The sequence below is a fragment of the Meriones unguiculatus genome, chromosome 4 (assembly GCF_030254825.1).
Source record: "Meriones unguiculatus strain TT.TT164.6M chromosome 4, Bangor_MerUng_6.1, whole genome shotgun sequence".
Taxonomy (NCBI): Eukaryota; Metazoa; Chordata; class Mammalia; order Rodentia; family Muridae; genus Meriones; species Meriones unguiculatus.
In genome coordinates, this window is record NC_083352.1 from 118,208,516 (window position 1) to 118,226,079 (window position 17,564).

Genomic DNA, 17,564 nt, shown 5'->3' on the forward strand with positions numbered 1-17,564 from the left:
TGTGCTTTTAAAAACTCCCTGTTCATTTTTCATGTGCACCCAAGGCTTTTCTAGCATGTGTATTTTTCCCCCTTTCTGCTACCTACCTGCTTTCACTTATGTGTATTTAATAGTTTGCCCATAAATCTGCCCCTTTGTCTGCTCTGAGCCCATTTTGGTGGAACCTGCTGAGAAATTAGTGGTTTGAAATCAGTCCTCTATTACTGGTTTTAAAGGCAAGGCCTTTATAAACAGTGCCCAACAGTGTCACACAGACACCTGCTACTTCTGTGGATGATAGCCATCCTTTTTGTTGAAACATTTATAGTATTTTCCTATGTTTGTCTCACAATTGTTTGTCTTTGGATAGTTCCTATTTACATTGTAAGTGGGCTACAATGGAAGAGCTGGAAAAGGATCCCCGCATTGCACAGAAGATCAAGCGATTTAGGAACAAACAGGCCCAGATGAAGCACATTTTCACGGAGGTAAAACAATGTGTATTAACTAACTTTACTGCTGCTTTTTTTTTTTTCTGCATTAAATATCTAGGTTGACGTTTCTAAGTCTTAAATTGAAGTCCTTTGTAACTGTATCGGTCAAGTCTGATATGGGTGCTGCTAAAGCGAACATATTCACAAGCTTTTTATACTGACAGCTCCTAACCTTGGGCAATTAAGAGTGAGAATAGAGTACATACAATACATATATGTGTAGGTTCTCCTCCAAACAATGGACATTCCAAAACCAAAGAGCTTTAAATGCTAGAAAATAAATAGTCAAGCTTAAGGATTTCAAAACGAGAGAAAGGACTAGTGAGTTTCAGTGTTAAATCTGTAGTAGCTTTGGATCAGTAGATGCAACAAACATCTCAAGTAATTAGGAAATAGTTTATGTACGCATTTTCCCTAATTACATGCACGTGTATCCTTTCATGGCATACATTCTTACTCAGCAGGGGAATCTTCATATTTACACATACACATAAGTTAAGTGCCCACACAGACATATGCCAAATAATTTTAATAAGAAAAGTACCAGACCTGATGTGGAAGAAGTAGACAGATACACAGGGAATTCAGAAAGAAGGAAATGTTGGTCATTAAGCATTCCAAGATGTATAACTTCACTACAAACCAAAAGAAGCGCAAATAAAATTCAGTTTCACAGTTTTTACTTATCGGCTAGTTGGAGGTTTTAAAGGCATTAAGGCTATACAGGTTATTAGCATAGGGAGGGGAAACTAGCTTGTCCTTGCTGTGAGCATGACTAGGTCTGACCCATCAGATGTCCCAAGTCTACAGGTCCTTTCCCCCAGAAAGTTTAGTTTCGTCATGTTTTAAAAGCTCAAGTCTCCGTACAGAGAGTGGCTATGTTAAAAGTTGCTTACTCTGGTAAAAATTTAAAGCAAACACAATGTTGGATAATTAGCATTTGCTAAGTTATATATTCTATAAAATGGGGTAGATACTATACATTTAGAGAGAGTAATAGTAAAGAAAGTTATTGGTGATTTGGAAATATGCTTAGTGTTATGAACTGGTGTTAATAAAAGAAAAATAACGGGCTCCAACAGTGCATGGGATAGTTCTGTTCTGGAGTGTAAGAGAAAAGAAACATCATAATAGGTAAGAAATGCCCTGAATAAATGCATGAATATCACATATTTTTCTCTGGGTGATTTTTCTGACACTTTTTTATTACGTGTAATGTATTATAGTTTTGTACAAATAACTTTTCAAATAAAGAGACAATAAAAATTATTCCTGAAATGTATTCTACTAGACCCTAAGCGTGCACTCAGGTGCCACGCTAATCATAGTAAATTAGTCATCCGTTTACCCAACTATGATTCACATTGTAGGCCTTTTCTGCTAATGATAAGTTGCTTCAGGATGACATCAGTTTTCAATCCTTCTGATGTAATCTCACAGTTAGTGCTGGAGATGTAGCTCAGGGCTATGGCACTGGCTTAGGGTACCCAAGGCCCTAGGTTCAATCACACACACATACACACACACACACACTGGCTTTGAGAACTGTTTTTTTGTTTGCTTGCTTTTTTTATAACATGTTCCTCTGAAAAGAGAGTTGGGAGAGTTAGGGAAAGGAAGGTGATGACTAAATGAGAAGGACCATTGTGAACCCATTGGGTATTCTCTGTATTTCCTGGAACATTTCTTTCACACCTCTATTTTAGCAAGTATTTGCAATGAAGTAACTTCTTTATATGCCTGGCTCTTCCACTTTAAGCCCTGTGAGGCAGACAGAGCCTATGTCTTTCTCTTATTTGTCACTGGTGGTAGGCATGGGGTCAGTGTTCATTATACTGGTTCAGACTCTTGCTTCAGACTTTTCAGCACTTAGTGATATGGCCTACACACTCCTCTGTCTTTCTGTTATAGTCCTCTGGGAGCGACATTTCCTTGCTTGTAGACAGAGAAAAGTGTGTTGAATGTGTCTGTCACAGGTGTTTGTTCTCATAGGAAGAAAAGGATTATTTGTTGTAGTTGTCTTAATGGGTTGGTGTTTGGCCTACATGTGTGTTTTTACCACTTCTGTGCCTGATTCCCTTAAGACGCCAAAAGAGGGCATCTGATCTCCTGGAACTAGAATTATAGTTGTAAACTGCATTGGATGCTAGGAATTGAAGCTGGGTCAGTTATTCAGAGGAAAGGTTGTCCAGTGCTTCTAGCAGTGGAGCCACCTCTAGTTCCAGGAACTGACTTTTGAGAAGATTGGAGTGCATCTTAGAAGCAAGGATGAGTGATAGTAGAGAGGATCTTGAATGTTGGGCATTTGTATCAGCAACTTCGGTAAATTATCAATAGTAGTCTTGTGATATGAATAGTAATTGAATTTTGGTTTGATTGTCTTCATGCTCATTATTTCCAACTGTCTTACAAGACATCCAAAGCATAGCTGAGAGACCCCACTCTAGAGGATACAAGTTCACACATACTACAGAAGCAGGTACCTTCTCACTCAAAGGCTCCCCTCTAGAAACCCTTTTCACACTAGTGTTAGGTGAGCAAATGATGAAGTCAGAGTTTAGGCTTGTCTGGACAGTCTAGTGTGAGAAAAATAGAAAAATGAATCTAATAGCCTGCATTAGCATTGCGGCATTTTTATAATTTTTAAAGTAGAGAAAATGATTGCTGCTGCCTGACAAACAGTTCTCCTTGGGCTGCATTGTTAGAGGAGTGCTGTTGTGCCTGTGTTTTATGTTCCATTCCTCAGCGTGATGTTCATCTGGGTGTGAGTGTGCAGTGAGGGACTTTGCTGCAGGAGGCCTGGAGATTATAGGACAGGGATGGAAATATGGCTGAGTCAGGGCAGTAGCTGGGAGTAGAGTGTGCAGTGGTCAAAGCTTGAACTCTTAAGTCACAGGGCTAGGGCTGCCTCCCAGACCACGTACACAAAGGGCAGCGCAGCCTCGGACAGCTTGCATAAGGCTGGTGCAAGGTGCACCAGTTCAGTGTGCTCCCATGTATATAGAATAAACCTGCCATTCAGAATGCTTAAAATTGACACAGCAGTTACTGCTTTTCAACTTTGTGGAGATAAAGTTAACAATATTTTCACAAACTTTAGGTGTACAACTTGGTGCACAGCTAGTTAGTAGGGTCCAAAACAGTATTTTTTAGCTGCTGCTGTGTCGTAATTTGGATCGCCAGAATATTGACTATAAGTAGCTGGTATGTACATACAGACACACATACACATGGCCTTTGCCAATATCTCTCCTCTCGTGGAAGCCTAAAGTACTTGTAGTTCCTGTTCAGTAAAGATTAAGTGAAAACACTTTGCAGAACTTGTGACAGACATTAGCTAGTCTTAAATGTGACTTAGTCCAGCCTTTTTGGAAGCATAATGTACACAAATATAAGTAAATAAATTTAAAGTCTACATCTCAGTTTATCTTTACAAAATAAAATGTAACTACCACCTACATCAGGAAATAGAACCTTATTTTTTGGTGTTACAAAAAAAGAAATTGTCATTCCAAGTCACCAAGGGGACAGTGAACTATATATAAGACAGAGGGAGCCTCTCACCTGGCTTTAGTATTTACCTGTAGAAGGTCTTACTTGGCCTTGGTTCAACCAGCACAATGGTTGGATCCTTTAAAATTTATCCAGTGAAAGCAGGATTCGAGGACAGTCTTTGAGTATCTCTATGAAATGAGTTATTGCCAAGCACACTCTTCGGTCTGTGTTCTTGTAAGAGTCCAGAGTAGGGACTCTGGTTATTAAAATAGAACCCGGGTTATTAGAGTTGGGGAAGAAAGCTACACATCTTAACTGGACTCTGTTTCCCTCAGCCGGATGAAGACTTGTTCAATCCAGACTATATAGAAATTGATCGTATCTTAGAGGTGGCCCACACTAAGGACGCAGAAACTGGGGAGGTAGGTGTGTTGCCATTTGCCTTTCATAGAACACTGTCCCTTCTTTCCACACATATATAGTATGTAGAAACAAATGGTCTTTGTTTTCGTGGTATTCATGTGTTCTCATGCAGGATGCGTTTTCATGGCCTGACAAAGAATAGTTGACGACTTTACCAATATTTTTTTTATTTTTCTACTAGGAAGTAACACATTACCTGGTGAAATGGTGCTCTTTGCCATATGAAGAAAGCACGTGGGAGCTAGAAGAAGATGTGGATCCTGCAAAAGTGAAAGAATTTGAATCTCTACAAATTCTCCCTGAAGTTAAGCATGTGGTAATATATCTGTGTGTTTGACTGGGTCCCTGAGTGGCTTCTGAAGTATGTTACTTTTGATGCTACTTCCCCTTATCAAACTTCATCTGCCTTCTGCTCAGCACTTGCTCTGAGCTGTTTTAACATGTGTAACATGTATGAAGCTTGGACATGGGCTTAGATTCCTTGGTATGCCCCTGTCTCTTGGTGCCAGTTAACAGGATTGCAGAGATGAGTATGGGAACTCCACAGTATCTTTTCTGCTCCCTATTTTGAATCTTCAGTGATCTTTTCTGTTGTTGTTTTTAAACCCTTCCCTCCCCCACTCAAATGGAATATTTTTAAGGTCCTTAATGGATCCCTGGAATCTCAAAGAGAAGGCGTAGAATTTTGAGATAGGTTTATTATTGGCTCTTCTGAATCTGGGTCGTTTGTACCTAGAGTATCAACAATTAAAAGGAGGCAGATTTGGGATCAGAGCCTTGTTAGGGTAGAATTAATCTAAAAAGATCAGTTGTTAAAGAAGACTGTAGGGTTTGTTTGTTTTTTTTAAAGACTGTAGGTTTTAGTGATCTGTTTCTGTGTTTAAAATATCAAAAATTTTATATAAAAATATCCAGTTTAATTTTGCATCACTGGTGGGACTCAGAAGACTAGATTAAGTGTAGTTCCCTGTCCGAGTCCATTGAAGAACAGTACTTGGTTTTGGTGTTAAAACAAATGACAATGTACCAAAACATCTGAAGATGCAGACTGGTCATTAGAAACTCACACAGCTCACAATGTGTTGTCTATATGGTTGATTAACCCCCTTTCAACCCTGTCCTATATACATTCTTGTCTGCTCTTAATTTGCCAGTCATTTATTAAGCATCTGTGTGTGATACCATTAAAAAACAACAACAGTGTACTTGCTCTGACCCAGGAGCCCAGACCAATGGGAAGAGTAGAAAACAGCACCAGCTAATGATGATGAGAAGCAAGATACAAAAACAAACCACTGTGGGAGCATTGGGGTCACTCTGAGGCTGGTTTGCCGTCTACAGATCATTAGAATTCCAGCCTGCTCTCTCAGCACCGCTCCCACTGGTTTATCCAGCCTGACGGTGTCTTTGGCAGAAAAAGGTTCTCAGATGTTGTCAGGTTACTTCACTCCCTCCCTTCACTGCTTTGCAGTGGTGAGGCTCTGTCAGAGCTCTCTTGGTGACCTACAGTTTTCTTCTACACTTGTCCCCTTTTCCTAGCTTATTCTCACAGAAATGTACATTTTCAAATTTTATTTCAAAAATTCTAAAGCGAAATGATGGCTAAAAATATAATTAAGTCTGTCTTTTTTTTTTTTTTTTTTTTACATAAATTAAGTCGTAAATTCTCTTAAGAAAATCAGTACTTTTTCCTGCTTTGGGTTTTGAAGTTCAGGCCTTCCCTCTGTCTTGGTGACTAGGACATGTACTATCCCAGAGGGAAAAGCCAGAGTGGTGAGGAGTTTAGAGAGAGATGCTGCTGCACCAGAGCACCCCCAAGGCAGCAAAGAGGTTTCAGTATCATCCCCTCAGATGGCACCTGCAGTGCTGAGAGGAGAGGAAACCGTCAGATAGCCTCTTTCTTTATCTTGTAGAGGGAGGACAGTGGGCTGGGTGGCCTGGGCATCAGGGATCTAGGCATCGGGGATGGTTCTAAAAGCTGTGAAAGTGATTTTCTGTAAAGGCAACAGAGTAGCTAGGGACTATAGCAATATCTTTGTTCAGAAACTTTTTTTAAAAACCTAAAATACATTGGTCTAAGTTTTCCTCCTTTATCTCTAAAAATACCTATAAACTGTGCTGTTGATAATGTTCAGTAGTCCCAGTTTAAAGTACTTAGTTTACACAGCTGAAATAGTAGGTGAGTTGTCACTCTGTTTTTCTGGAAGGTCCTGGCTAGCTTGTACTTAACTGCAAGTATAAGTGCCGTAATGGAAGTTATTTTTCAAGTATAACATGTAATTCTAACAGCACATTTTAGCTGTAAGCTTCATTGTAGTAATTCAAAGTAAAATTACCGAAGACTAAAATTGCTGTAGAGAAAAACAAAAATCTAGTATCCTCATTTCTAATAGTTAAGAATTGTTTTTAAGATCTGAAAGTGTCACTTTAGAAGCTCAATTTTTCTATAAGCCAAAAAGTTGTGCCTATGTATAAATAAGATAAAAGAAGCTAAATAAATAAAATTTGTGGAGAGGAAAGCTTACTACATAAAGATTCAGTTAGTCTCCCAAATAAGTGAACACTGTCATTTTAATCGAAATTCCAATTGTAATTTAAAAGAACTTGATTCTAAGATTCCACAGAGTAGTAAGATACAGTCACAGAGCCGTGTGTGTATGTGCACATATAATACCTTCCTCTGTTGCTTTTCACATCTGCTTGTCACCTTATCTATTTAGTTGGGGGAGGACTGGACAGTGGGCTTACCGCTTGGCTAACCTGTCTACCAGTCTCCAGAGACGCACCTCTCTCCGTCCCCTCCTTACCAGGCACTGGTGTTGTAGATGTGCATGGCCATGCCTGGCTTTTTATGGGGTACTAAAGCTCCAAATTCTGGCGTTCATGTTTACCTGGCAAGCGCTTCACCCACGAAGCCATCTCTACTACCTCAGCAAAGACAGTTTTGAAAAATAATTTATCCATCAGATACATCGCTTCAGGGTTGACCGTGGTTTGACACTCACACTGAGTGAGTAGACAAACAGCCTATGGGGAAAGAATGAACAGTCTAGATATAGCTCCATGGTTATCTTGAAACTTAGTATATATGGGGCTGGAGAGGGGGTTGAGACAGTGTGCTGCTCTTGTAGAGAACCCAGATTCATTTGTCAGGTAACTCACAACCACCTGTAACTCCAGCTCCGGAAGATCTGACAACCCTCTTCAGGACACCCACGGGCACTGTGCTTTCCCATATGCACATATGCACACAGAGAAACATATACATATACATCCTTTAAAATAATACATCTTTTTAAAAAAAACTTTATATATAATAATGTGGCCTCATTATTATTCAGTACGTTACTGAGTTTTAGAAACTGTTATCTCATGTGGCACAATAAAAGAGTAAGAGCGCCTGTGTTTTGTTTAAAGAGAAATAGAGTTTTGTAATTTGATTATAAAGGTTTTTCTTAACATGCTCTTTAGTGATTAATCAACATATTTTACCTGCTGTCTTTTCCTGAGCTGATTACAGTAGACACACACACAAAAAGCAAAGTGGAAATTCTGTTAGAGAAACCCTGAAACCTAACTAATCTTAGCTTGTTGGGAAGTTGAGGTGTAGATGAGAACAGCATCCAAGGGCCTAGCAAAGCTTTCTGATAATAGTTCTCTGTTATGCTGTACACCTACAGACGTATTCATAATCTGATACAGTTTAGAACATGTAGCATCATCAAGAAAAGTAAATTCAGTTTGAATCCGTCCTTAGAGCAGCATTTGGCATCTGCTAGCTTGCCCGTGGTTTTCTGCGCTGTGTTCTAACACGTTTTTGTACACTGTGCTCTCTGCTTCCTCCCTAGGAGCGACCTGCCTCTGATGCGTGGCAAAAACTGGAGACATCCCGCGAGTATAAGAACAGTAACCGGCTTCGGGAGTACCAGCTGGAGGGGATGAACTGGCTGCTTTTCAATTGGTACAACAGGTGAGGTCCTGAGCTCATGCACTGCAGGTGTGTTGTTGCCTTGGCCTGAGATACATAGACTTAGAAGAATGATACGAGCATTGAAATCATTCCAAAACTCTGCTTTTATATCAGTGTCCCCCAACGAAAGAAGAAATGTGTAGATATCATTGAACGTGTGTTGGCAGAGGGGCATGGTCTGATCAGAAGGAACAAAACTACAGTTCTATGGGGGTGGGCATTGTCTGTCTGGGTTTTAGTGTTTTCATGTAGGCTCTTCTATGGACAGGTGGCCTCAAATTCAGTATGAAGACTAAAAGAACCCTGAACTCCTGACCCCCTTCTTTTTTCCCCCAAGTGCTAGAATTACAGTTATGTACAGCCACACCTCTTTAGTCTTTACAGCTGCCACTCTAGTTACAGTCCCTGAAAGAGAACTAATCTAGATTCTAGTCTCATTCCACTCTTTTATTTTTGTGTCACTGATGTACTGGATTTGTGCAGTAACACCCAGCCATGAATTAATTCTGTTCTGGTTCTTACTAAAGTCTAGAGGAACCAGATGAAATTTGAAAAAGATAAGTTGAGATTTTTCTAATGATTGGATGTTGTACCCTGTTCATTATTTTTGAATCAATGCATTGCAATGCAAAATACACTGAGAAGGATTCTGGTACCTCATGTTCTCGTGTAGCCTCTGCCAATTACAGTGTGATCCAGAGCATAACTTACCCAGCTGAACCAGGTCTTGGGCCTAAACAGCGAGGCAGTGAGACGAGATGTGTTCACACCTCTTCCAGGACCCCCGCTCTTGCTTCTGATCACCAGAACATAGCAGTGTGTTTACTCGTTCATGAGAAGGACTGTATTTTTTTACGTTAAAATAGTGGGGGGTGGGAGAGAGGAAACTAAATGTAGAAAAGGAGCTATGAAAGAAAAGAAAGGGTTCTTAGGGGAAAGAGGAGAAGGAATAGAGCACAGTTGGACATGTGAGACATGAAGCAGAAAAGAAGGGCTCTCTAGAGAGAACGAAGAACAGCACAGAGGCAGGAACAAGAAGGAACAAAGTACAATGATAATATATGAGGAAAATGCAGTGGTGTATATGCCAACCTAAAAAATAATTTAAAAATTTAAACAAATCCTGCTTGGGTTATAGATATTTTTCCCTTAATATTGTTTTATAATGCATTTAGTTTCTATTTTAATAGCTTTGCTTTATAAATTTTCTCATAAGTTGGCATAGGCAGAGTATGAATAATTACAAAACTAGTCTTGGTTTCATTGTGCAAAATTATAAAGCCTATAATTTATAAAGCCTATAAATTATAAAACTCTAACCTCAAAGGTCAGAGTTTTAGTTATAAGTAACCTCTGCAATTATCTTATATTGGTAATGAATTACCCATACTTCTTACTCTCTGCAGAAAAAACTGTATTTTGGCTGATGAAATGGGCCTAGGGAAAACTATCCAGTCCATCGCATTCCTTTCAGAAATATTCGTCAGGGGAATCCATGGCCCTTTTCTCATCATTGCCCCTCTTTCTACCATCACTAACTGGGAGCGAGAATTCCGGACATGGACAGAGATGAATGCTATTGTGTACCATGGCAGCCAGATCAGCAGGCAGATGATCCAGCAGTACGAAATGGTGTACAGAGATGCACAGGTGAGCCTCTCCTGAACTGGAATCACAGAGACTAGCATAAGAACTGCCTTTCTGCCAGTTGCCTTCAGGAGCTCCAGCCCTGTACCTTGCTTGAGCTGCTGTTGGCTATTCTATACTGCTGAGGCTGACTTCTTGCTCACCCCATATAGCCCAAGACTGTGATTTCACAGACTGAAGAGTTGTTCTCTCCTTATCCCTGTGAGATACACTTGAGGCCTTTTTTACCACACTGAAATCTTGGCTTATTGGCTAGCCTATGAAATTGTTTTTGTATGCAGAAGATTTTGTCTGAACTGTTAGGGACTTAGTAAACAAAATAAGAATAAGTGTATATAGGCCAGGTGCAGTGGTACACTCTTTTATTGCCGTCATTTGGGAAGCAGAAGCAAGGAGATCTCTTAGTTTTAGGCTACTGGTCTGTGTAACAAATTCCAGGCCACGCAAGGCTACAAAGTAAGGCCCTGTCTTTACAAAGTGCATGATGTTTAGATTTTGAACCCTGGAAATTTGTAGAGGAAATGAAGAAATTGGATAGGAAAAGATAAAAATGGGTTTCATGTTGTTGAAAACAACAACTTTATTTTCTGTATTTTTGTTGGGCGTAAACTGGCACTGCTTTTCATAATTAAAGTAAAAATTAAATGGTCAGAGGAAAACCAGGGGTTCAGACAACGTCAGCGTTGTTTGACGGAAATTTTATATTGCTGTAACAGTAGGCACCTCTGAGATGGGATGGAGGTATCCATAGAGACAACGCATAGAGGTGTGGCCTGTGTAGCAGCGCTTGGGCCAGGGTGTGCACGCCGCTGCCGGAGTCTGCTAGAACCCGAGTTACAGGGTAAAATTATGTAAATCTGAAAAGTAGCAGAGGGTTTCACATTCCTTGCTAAAGGAACATGAGGCTGAGGTAGACTCCAGGCTGGAGGTGATGCATGAACCATCCTGGCTACCTTCTGACCATCATGATTAAAAATCTCCTTTGTTCTCATCTTTCTTAACTTCATGAAGCCAATGACTTGCACATTTGTTTCCTTAATGTTTTGAAGTCTCTCTTGTCTAAATGACTAGTTCATTCTTATGTGAGGGAAAAGAGGACATGTTGGCTTCTCATCTGTCTCTGAACTATGCTGTTCTACTAGCAAGTCTACTAGCAGAATTCAGTAGCAATGGTGTAAAGTTCTGCTTTTGGTTTGTGTCTTCCTCAGGGAAACCCCCTTTCAGGAGTCTTCAAGTTCCATGTAGTCATCACAACATTTGAGATGATCCTGGCTGATTGCCCAGAGCTGAAGAAGATTCACTGGAGCTGTGTGATCATTGATGAGGCCCACAGATTGAAGAACAGGAACTGCAAACTTCTAGAGGGGCTGAAGCTCATGGCCCTGGTGAGTACTAGCCAGCTTTTACATAAGTAAACATAAATTTCTTCTATTCTTAAGTAGAGGAAATATTTCATGGCCTTCTGCACATTTTTTTTTGCCGGATTGATTCTCAGAGGGACCTAGAAAGCACTAAAATACCATGAAATTGTAACCTGGAGCTATGAGGTGTTTACAGCTTGTTTTTGGGTCCTGAATGAACTGGTACCAGTGATGACAGTCTCTTCATTACTGCCTTGTAACAGTGGAAAGGCACTTACTGATTTTGAGTGCACGAATGGTTGCTCTAGTTATCATGTAATTGCCGCTGGAATGGTTGACATGAAAAGAGAATTGACTTGTTGATGGTTCTACACCGATGCAGCACCGGCACCCTATCATTTCATTAAAAGATTCTCCCCAAATTGAACACAAAATGCCCTGGCTAATTTTTGCCAGAAACATGCACTGTTTTTGTGGCTCTAACATGGTTCACAATCTGGTTTTGATTTTTATAGGAACACAAAGTGCTGCTCACAGGGACACCTTTGCAGAACTCTGTGGAAGAGCTCTTCAGTTTGCTTAACTTTCTGGAGCCCTCACAGTTTCCTTCAGAGACTGCCTTCTTAGAGGAGTTTGGCGATCTCAAAACAGAAGAACAGGTAATTGGGGGCCTAAAGGATTGAGACTGTGCTTGTTTCCTTCATATTAAGGAAAGTGCAAGTCCTTATGGAAACAGGATTTTTTTAAAGTTCCTACTTTTGAAAGATGAGCTTTGCCTCCCTTGTTTTATATATTCGTTTATGCTGAGGAAGGCACCTAATTATTAGCAGTTCTGGTTGCTAGTAAGTTTTATTAGGCCTCCTGCTTCACCTAATGCCTTGTACATTTCATTGATGTTGTTTGTAGCTCTAGCCTCAGGAGCAAGGTATTATCTTCTGCTTCCCTTGTTCCTTTATCTTTCCTACTCCATAACCTGCAGCGTGTCTCTGGGGCCTCTCTTCTTGGTTATACATATATATGACACAAGTGTGAGAGGAAAATGGCAGTCATATATGTGGAGAAACTCTAATTTAGTCTCAGTTCCCTGGAGTTTCCAGCCTTTGAAGATCTATTGGTCTAGTTTATTGTACCCAATTTAAAACAATAATATTATTCATCTATTGTTGATAGAAATCTCTACTAGGTACTATCAGTGTCTTAGGCAAGTTAAAATGCTGCTGTAAGAGGAACGATAATAGAGTTGTGAACATAAAAGGAAAGCAGACCTGCTTATGAATCTGGAACAACAGGAGAGGGGGTACAGTTTAAGAATCTTTGAGGGATAGGTAAATTTCCAACGATGAAGAAAGAAGAGTGACTGTTTTACATGGGAGGGTGTGCTCAGAACTGTCAGACCATGAAATTAACACAGTGATGACATCATCTGGATTGACTGAAGCAGGATGACTGGAGCACAAAGGAAAGCCAGAAGAGCTATAGTTGTGTTGTTGGAATATCTTGAAATGAGGGTTGAAGAGCAAGAAGGTAACAGAGAAGTCTAGGCTTTTATTTTAAGAAAAATACAGTTCTGATCTAGCAGTGGTATAAAAGTGTGCTGGTATAGAAAATTTGGAGACCAGAAAGGTTTGAGACTATCACTAACTGATATCAAGAGTACACTCTGATCTCCTGCTTTTTACTTGTCATGCAAGTCAGACTTTGAAAACAGTCAAAAAAAAAAAATCACATGTAATTCTCCTCCTCTGCATTTCAATATCTGTTGATCCTTCAAAAGCCAGCTCCAACTCACTCTCCATTTTTGGACCATTTGAAATGCATCCTCTTCTCCCATTGCACTTAATTTGTGGTATGCATTTTTTCTTCTTCCTAGACATTGATCTCCTTGAGGACAAGGCCCACATCTTCTCCAAAGTTGTGTTTGTTGTATTGACCAGCAAAGTGTCTGGCATATAGTATACTCTAAATGATTCAGGTATGAACCAAGTGAAGGGCAAAAGCTGAACCCAGCATGTGGCAGATTGACATTTGTCCCTACCTTTAACAATTAGCTAGCTCTGTTTTTCTCTTTAGGCTCTTACATCATAATTCTTTACCCATTGGGGAAATACTTCCTAAATGCCTTTGGATAGTAAAATCAAGGTCTAAAAAAATGTTAGGTTTAAAATTGGGATTAGTTATGAGGAAAAAAATCCATCAGCTGTCTGATTTATTTGTGTTTTTTTTTTATTGACACAAAACTATATTTTTGTGTTCAATATGCTTTGAAATATGTATGCATAGAATAGCTGAATCAGGTGACTTAATCTATGCATTACATTACCATCTTTTTGAGGTGAGAATTTTCAAAATCCACTCTCACAGCAGTCCTCAAAAATACATTGTTATTAGAGTTTCCGTACAATAGCTCTCTTAACTTTGTTCTAATATTGTATGACCTTTGACCAACATCTCCCCAAACCCACTCTCTGGTAATCATCATTCTGCTTATTTTTGAAGAAGAAGAAATGTTTATATTTTAAAACACAATACATGTAAACCCTCAAAAGTGTACGACATAAAAGCATGTTCACCATCGTCCAAACCCTGTTTCAGTAAGTATCTCCTGTAACCTCCCTGGAAGTGGTGCTGTCTTTCTTCAGGAAGCAGTGCTGCAGCAGGTCCTGCCCCTATTAGAAATGTTGAACAGCCAGTTCTTTCTGACTTCAAAACTGTATTTCTTTTTTGCTCTCGTGTCCTCATTTTATTTTCTCATCATGGTTGATCTTAACTGGAATCACACTTGAGCCATGTGTATATCATTCAGGTGCTTTCACGTTGAGTCACCTGCCCTGTTGTTGTCTTCCTGGAAGAGGAAATGGTCACCTTGTTGATGCAGTCTAATGAATGGAGATCTGTGTGCAGGTGTGGTCTTTCAGACACATAGCCAGGCTAAAGCAAAAAACGCTACCAAGCTTGAAATGGCCCTACTACAGCAGCACCCATGATGTTACTATACAGCACTAATTCTTCACACACTCCTACTTATGAACACAACTACGGCTGCTGTTCCTTAGAAGGCATAGGATAACTCCATTTCAAACTGCCTCTAGTTCTTAACGCTGTCCTTTTTAGCATCTCAGTCTTCCTTCTTAATATGTTTCTTGTTCCTTCTAACAAGACAGACTGTTCTTCATATAGCTTCTGTGCATGTGTGTGTTAGAAAAGAGCAAGAAAGGTTTGTTTCCTCCCTCCTAGATAATAGGTACTGTCTACCTTCTCCCTTCTTATCCTTTTAAGAGGTTGCCACATAGGGACTCGGTAATTTGTGAATTGAAACCAGATCCCTTTCCCTTCCAGATATTTTCATAAGCTCCCCATTTTCAGGGATCAATCTGTGACATTTTATGTCATTTTTATGACCTCAATACTATGACAGCATTAAAGAGATTATAGTAAATGTTGAAATACCATAGTGAACATTTAGTCCATACTGTGGCAAATAAATGGCTGTCCTTTCTCTGAACAGGTAAAGAAATTACAGTCCATCCTAAAACCAATGATGCTTCGGCGCCTGAAAGATGATGTGGAAAAGAACCTTGCTCCTAAGCAAGAGACCATCATCGAAGTAGAACTGACCAATATCCAGAAAAAGTACTATCGTGCCATCCTGGAGAAAAACTTTTCCTTCCTCACCAAAGGCGCAAATCAGCACAATATGCCCAATCTCATCAATACTATGATGGAGCTGAGAAAATGCTGTAACCACCCCTACCTGATCAATGGTGAGTCAGGGCAATAGGGAGCAGTAACTCAGGACAGGCATGAGTCTCTGCTGAAAGCCGGTGAGAAGCAAAGGCTCATGTGCACTAGACTGGAAAATAATAGTTTTGTCTTTTTACAGAGTATAGAACAGTACTTCAGAGAGGCAGATGCATCTGCCTAAATAATATAACTTCTACCAATTCTGTGCTTCCTGGCAGAGAGTGGGTTTGCTGCCCTTATGAGTCATAATCTTACCCAAACTTTGCATGTGAAAGTAAAGAAGTGTGTTACTTAGTTGAATGAATGATGATGCAGCAATGAGATTAGAAGTCTGCATATAAGTTCAGTCATATTAGTCACTGACTAGTTGGAGAATTGTGCAAGTGTGTATGTGTAGACCATAGGTCCACATCTGGTGTGTTCCTCAATCACTCCATACCCTATTTTTGAGACAGGGTCTTTCACTGAACCAAGAGTTTATCAATTCAGCTAGGCTGGCTGGCTAGGAAGCCCCTGGTACCCTCCTTTCTCCACCTATGCTGGAATTACAATCATATACTACCATCCTCATCTTATGTGATACTGAGGATTGAACTGAGGTTTTGCCAGCTGAGCCATCTCCACAGACCTGGGTTTGGGTAGTTTGTTTTGGCTTTTGAGGTTTTTTTGGTTTTGGGTTGTTTTTGTTTGTTTGTTTGGTTGTTTGGTTGGTTGGTTGGTTGATTTGATTTGTTTTTGTTTGTTTAGCAGTGAAGTTTTTTTGAGGAATTGTGATAGTAGTGTGACTCAGATTCTTCTATAGCTAATCTTGCAGTAACAAGAAGTATGAAGGTCTTTTTGCCAACTCTCTGGATAATTTTCTTTACCTGATTAAGTTGGGCTAGAACTTGATTGACGTCTCTGACTTTAAATTTTGTAGAGGGAATTCTAGAAAAGCAAGGTGGCCCTCCTGCTATAGCAAACTGACTGGTAAGACCAAACCCCACCCAGAATCTGACTACTGGTCCAGAAGTTAGGGGCTTACTGCTTCCCCAGAATCTGCAAAACATAAAACAGCCTTTAATTACATCTTCTTCAAGAATAGTTTCTTTCCTTTTTCAGGAGCAGAGGAAAAGATTCTGGAAGATTTCAGGAAAGCTCATAGCTCTGAAGCCTCTGACTTCCAGCTGCAGGCCATGATCCAGGCGGCTGGGAAGCTGGTGCTGATCGACAAGCTGCTCCCCAAACTCATTGCTGGCGGCCACAAAGTGCTCATCTTCTCTCAAATGGTGCGCTGTCTCGACATCCTGGAAGATTATCTCATCCAGAGGAGGTGAGACTGTCCTTCATCAAATGCTCACCCAGTACTGTAGGCAGAGTATTTCCTCAGCATGCATTCACATGTGCTTTAACAGCAAGACATTCACCATTAGAGAAAAGGAATGTCTTTTAAAGATTAACTAAAGTCCATTGTTAATCATAAGACCAAGTAGTCTCAGGTTTAACGGTCTAGAATAAATTCATAGCTTTTATCATGTAGAATGACCATTTTGTTTAAAAAAAAAAAAAGAAAATCCCATGCTTGTATATATTTACCTAGGTTGGAAGAAGTAGAATTTCGGTAGCATTAGGAAACGCTAAGAAAATGACACAGTAGCATTCTCATTGTGTAGTGTGATGAAGTGCATCCAGGAAGGTGTCACTTCCTTATGTTTCTGAAGTATTTAAGCCAACTGCTCAAGAAGAATTTTTGTCCATTCAGTGGGTCTCAAAGGCTTTGTGACACTGACTGTAGCACCGAGCTCTTTACTTCTAGCCCTGTAATTCTGGGGCCTGACTTCCGTGCTTGTGCAAGTGAGAAGTCTGCTGTTGTGGGATTATTTAGGATCGTGCAGGAACTGTCCTGGTCTCCTCACACTGTCTTAGACCCTCTGTCACTGTGATACACCAGTGATCTGAATATGATGATAATTTTTTAAGAGTGCACTTATAAGGGTAGAATGTCACATTATCTAGTAATGTTAGTAATGTTGCCACATCTTTCTTCTCAAGTAGTAAAATCGGAGCAGGTCTCAGCTGTCTTAGCAAATATTCCCATCCTTGAAGATTTTTGTTTGTCCTTATAAATTACATCTCTTCAAGAAAGAATATTGAAGGAAATGACACATTTAACTGTGGATGTGGTGACTTTTAATATGCATAGATAATTCTTCAAAGTCAGATTAGGTAATTAGGAAAGTCCTCTGAACACCATGGTAGAAATTTACAGGAAAGAACTATTGAAACTTGCCATTCTTTTCCTGGAAGAAGCTAATGGATCTAACCCAAAACCAACAAAACAGTTGGGTACCTTGTAGTTCACTATAGATCATGAACTTACTGCCAGAGCACTTACTCTTTATAAACACATTACTCTTCAAAATATGCAGAATTGTTGGGGTGGTATTTTATTTTGAGTTATAGTATAATGAACAG

General features: G+C 39.8%; 1 protein-coding gene across 1 annotated transcript in view; it reads left to right on the plus strand.

The window, feature by feature from the left end:
- The window catches only part of Chd6 (chromodomain helicase DNA binding protein 6), a 171,224-nt gene that overhangs the window by 94,052 nt on the left and 59,608 nt on the right, over window positions 1-17,564 (plus strand). Inside the window, exons 8-16 of the mRNA XM_060382903.1 lie at window positions 350-467; window positions 4,304-4,390; window positions 4,573-4,707; window positions 8,240-8,361; window positions 9,768-10,011; window positions 11,217-11,393; window positions 11,885-12,028; window positions 14,875-15,130; window positions 16,212-16,422. Of these exons, the coding sequence (XP_060238886.1) occupies window positions 350-467; window positions 4,304-4,390; window positions 4,573-4,707; window positions 8,240-8,361; window positions 9,768-10,011; window positions 11,217-11,393; window positions 11,885-12,028; window positions 14,875-15,130; window positions 16,212-16,422 (1,494 nt within the window). The remainder of the gene's footprint in view (window positions 1-349; window positions 468-4,303; window positions 4,391-4,572; window positions 4,708-8,239; window positions 8,362-9,767; window positions 10,012-11,216; window positions 11,394-11,884; window positions 12,029-14,874; window positions 15,131-16,211; window positions 16,423-17,564) is intronic.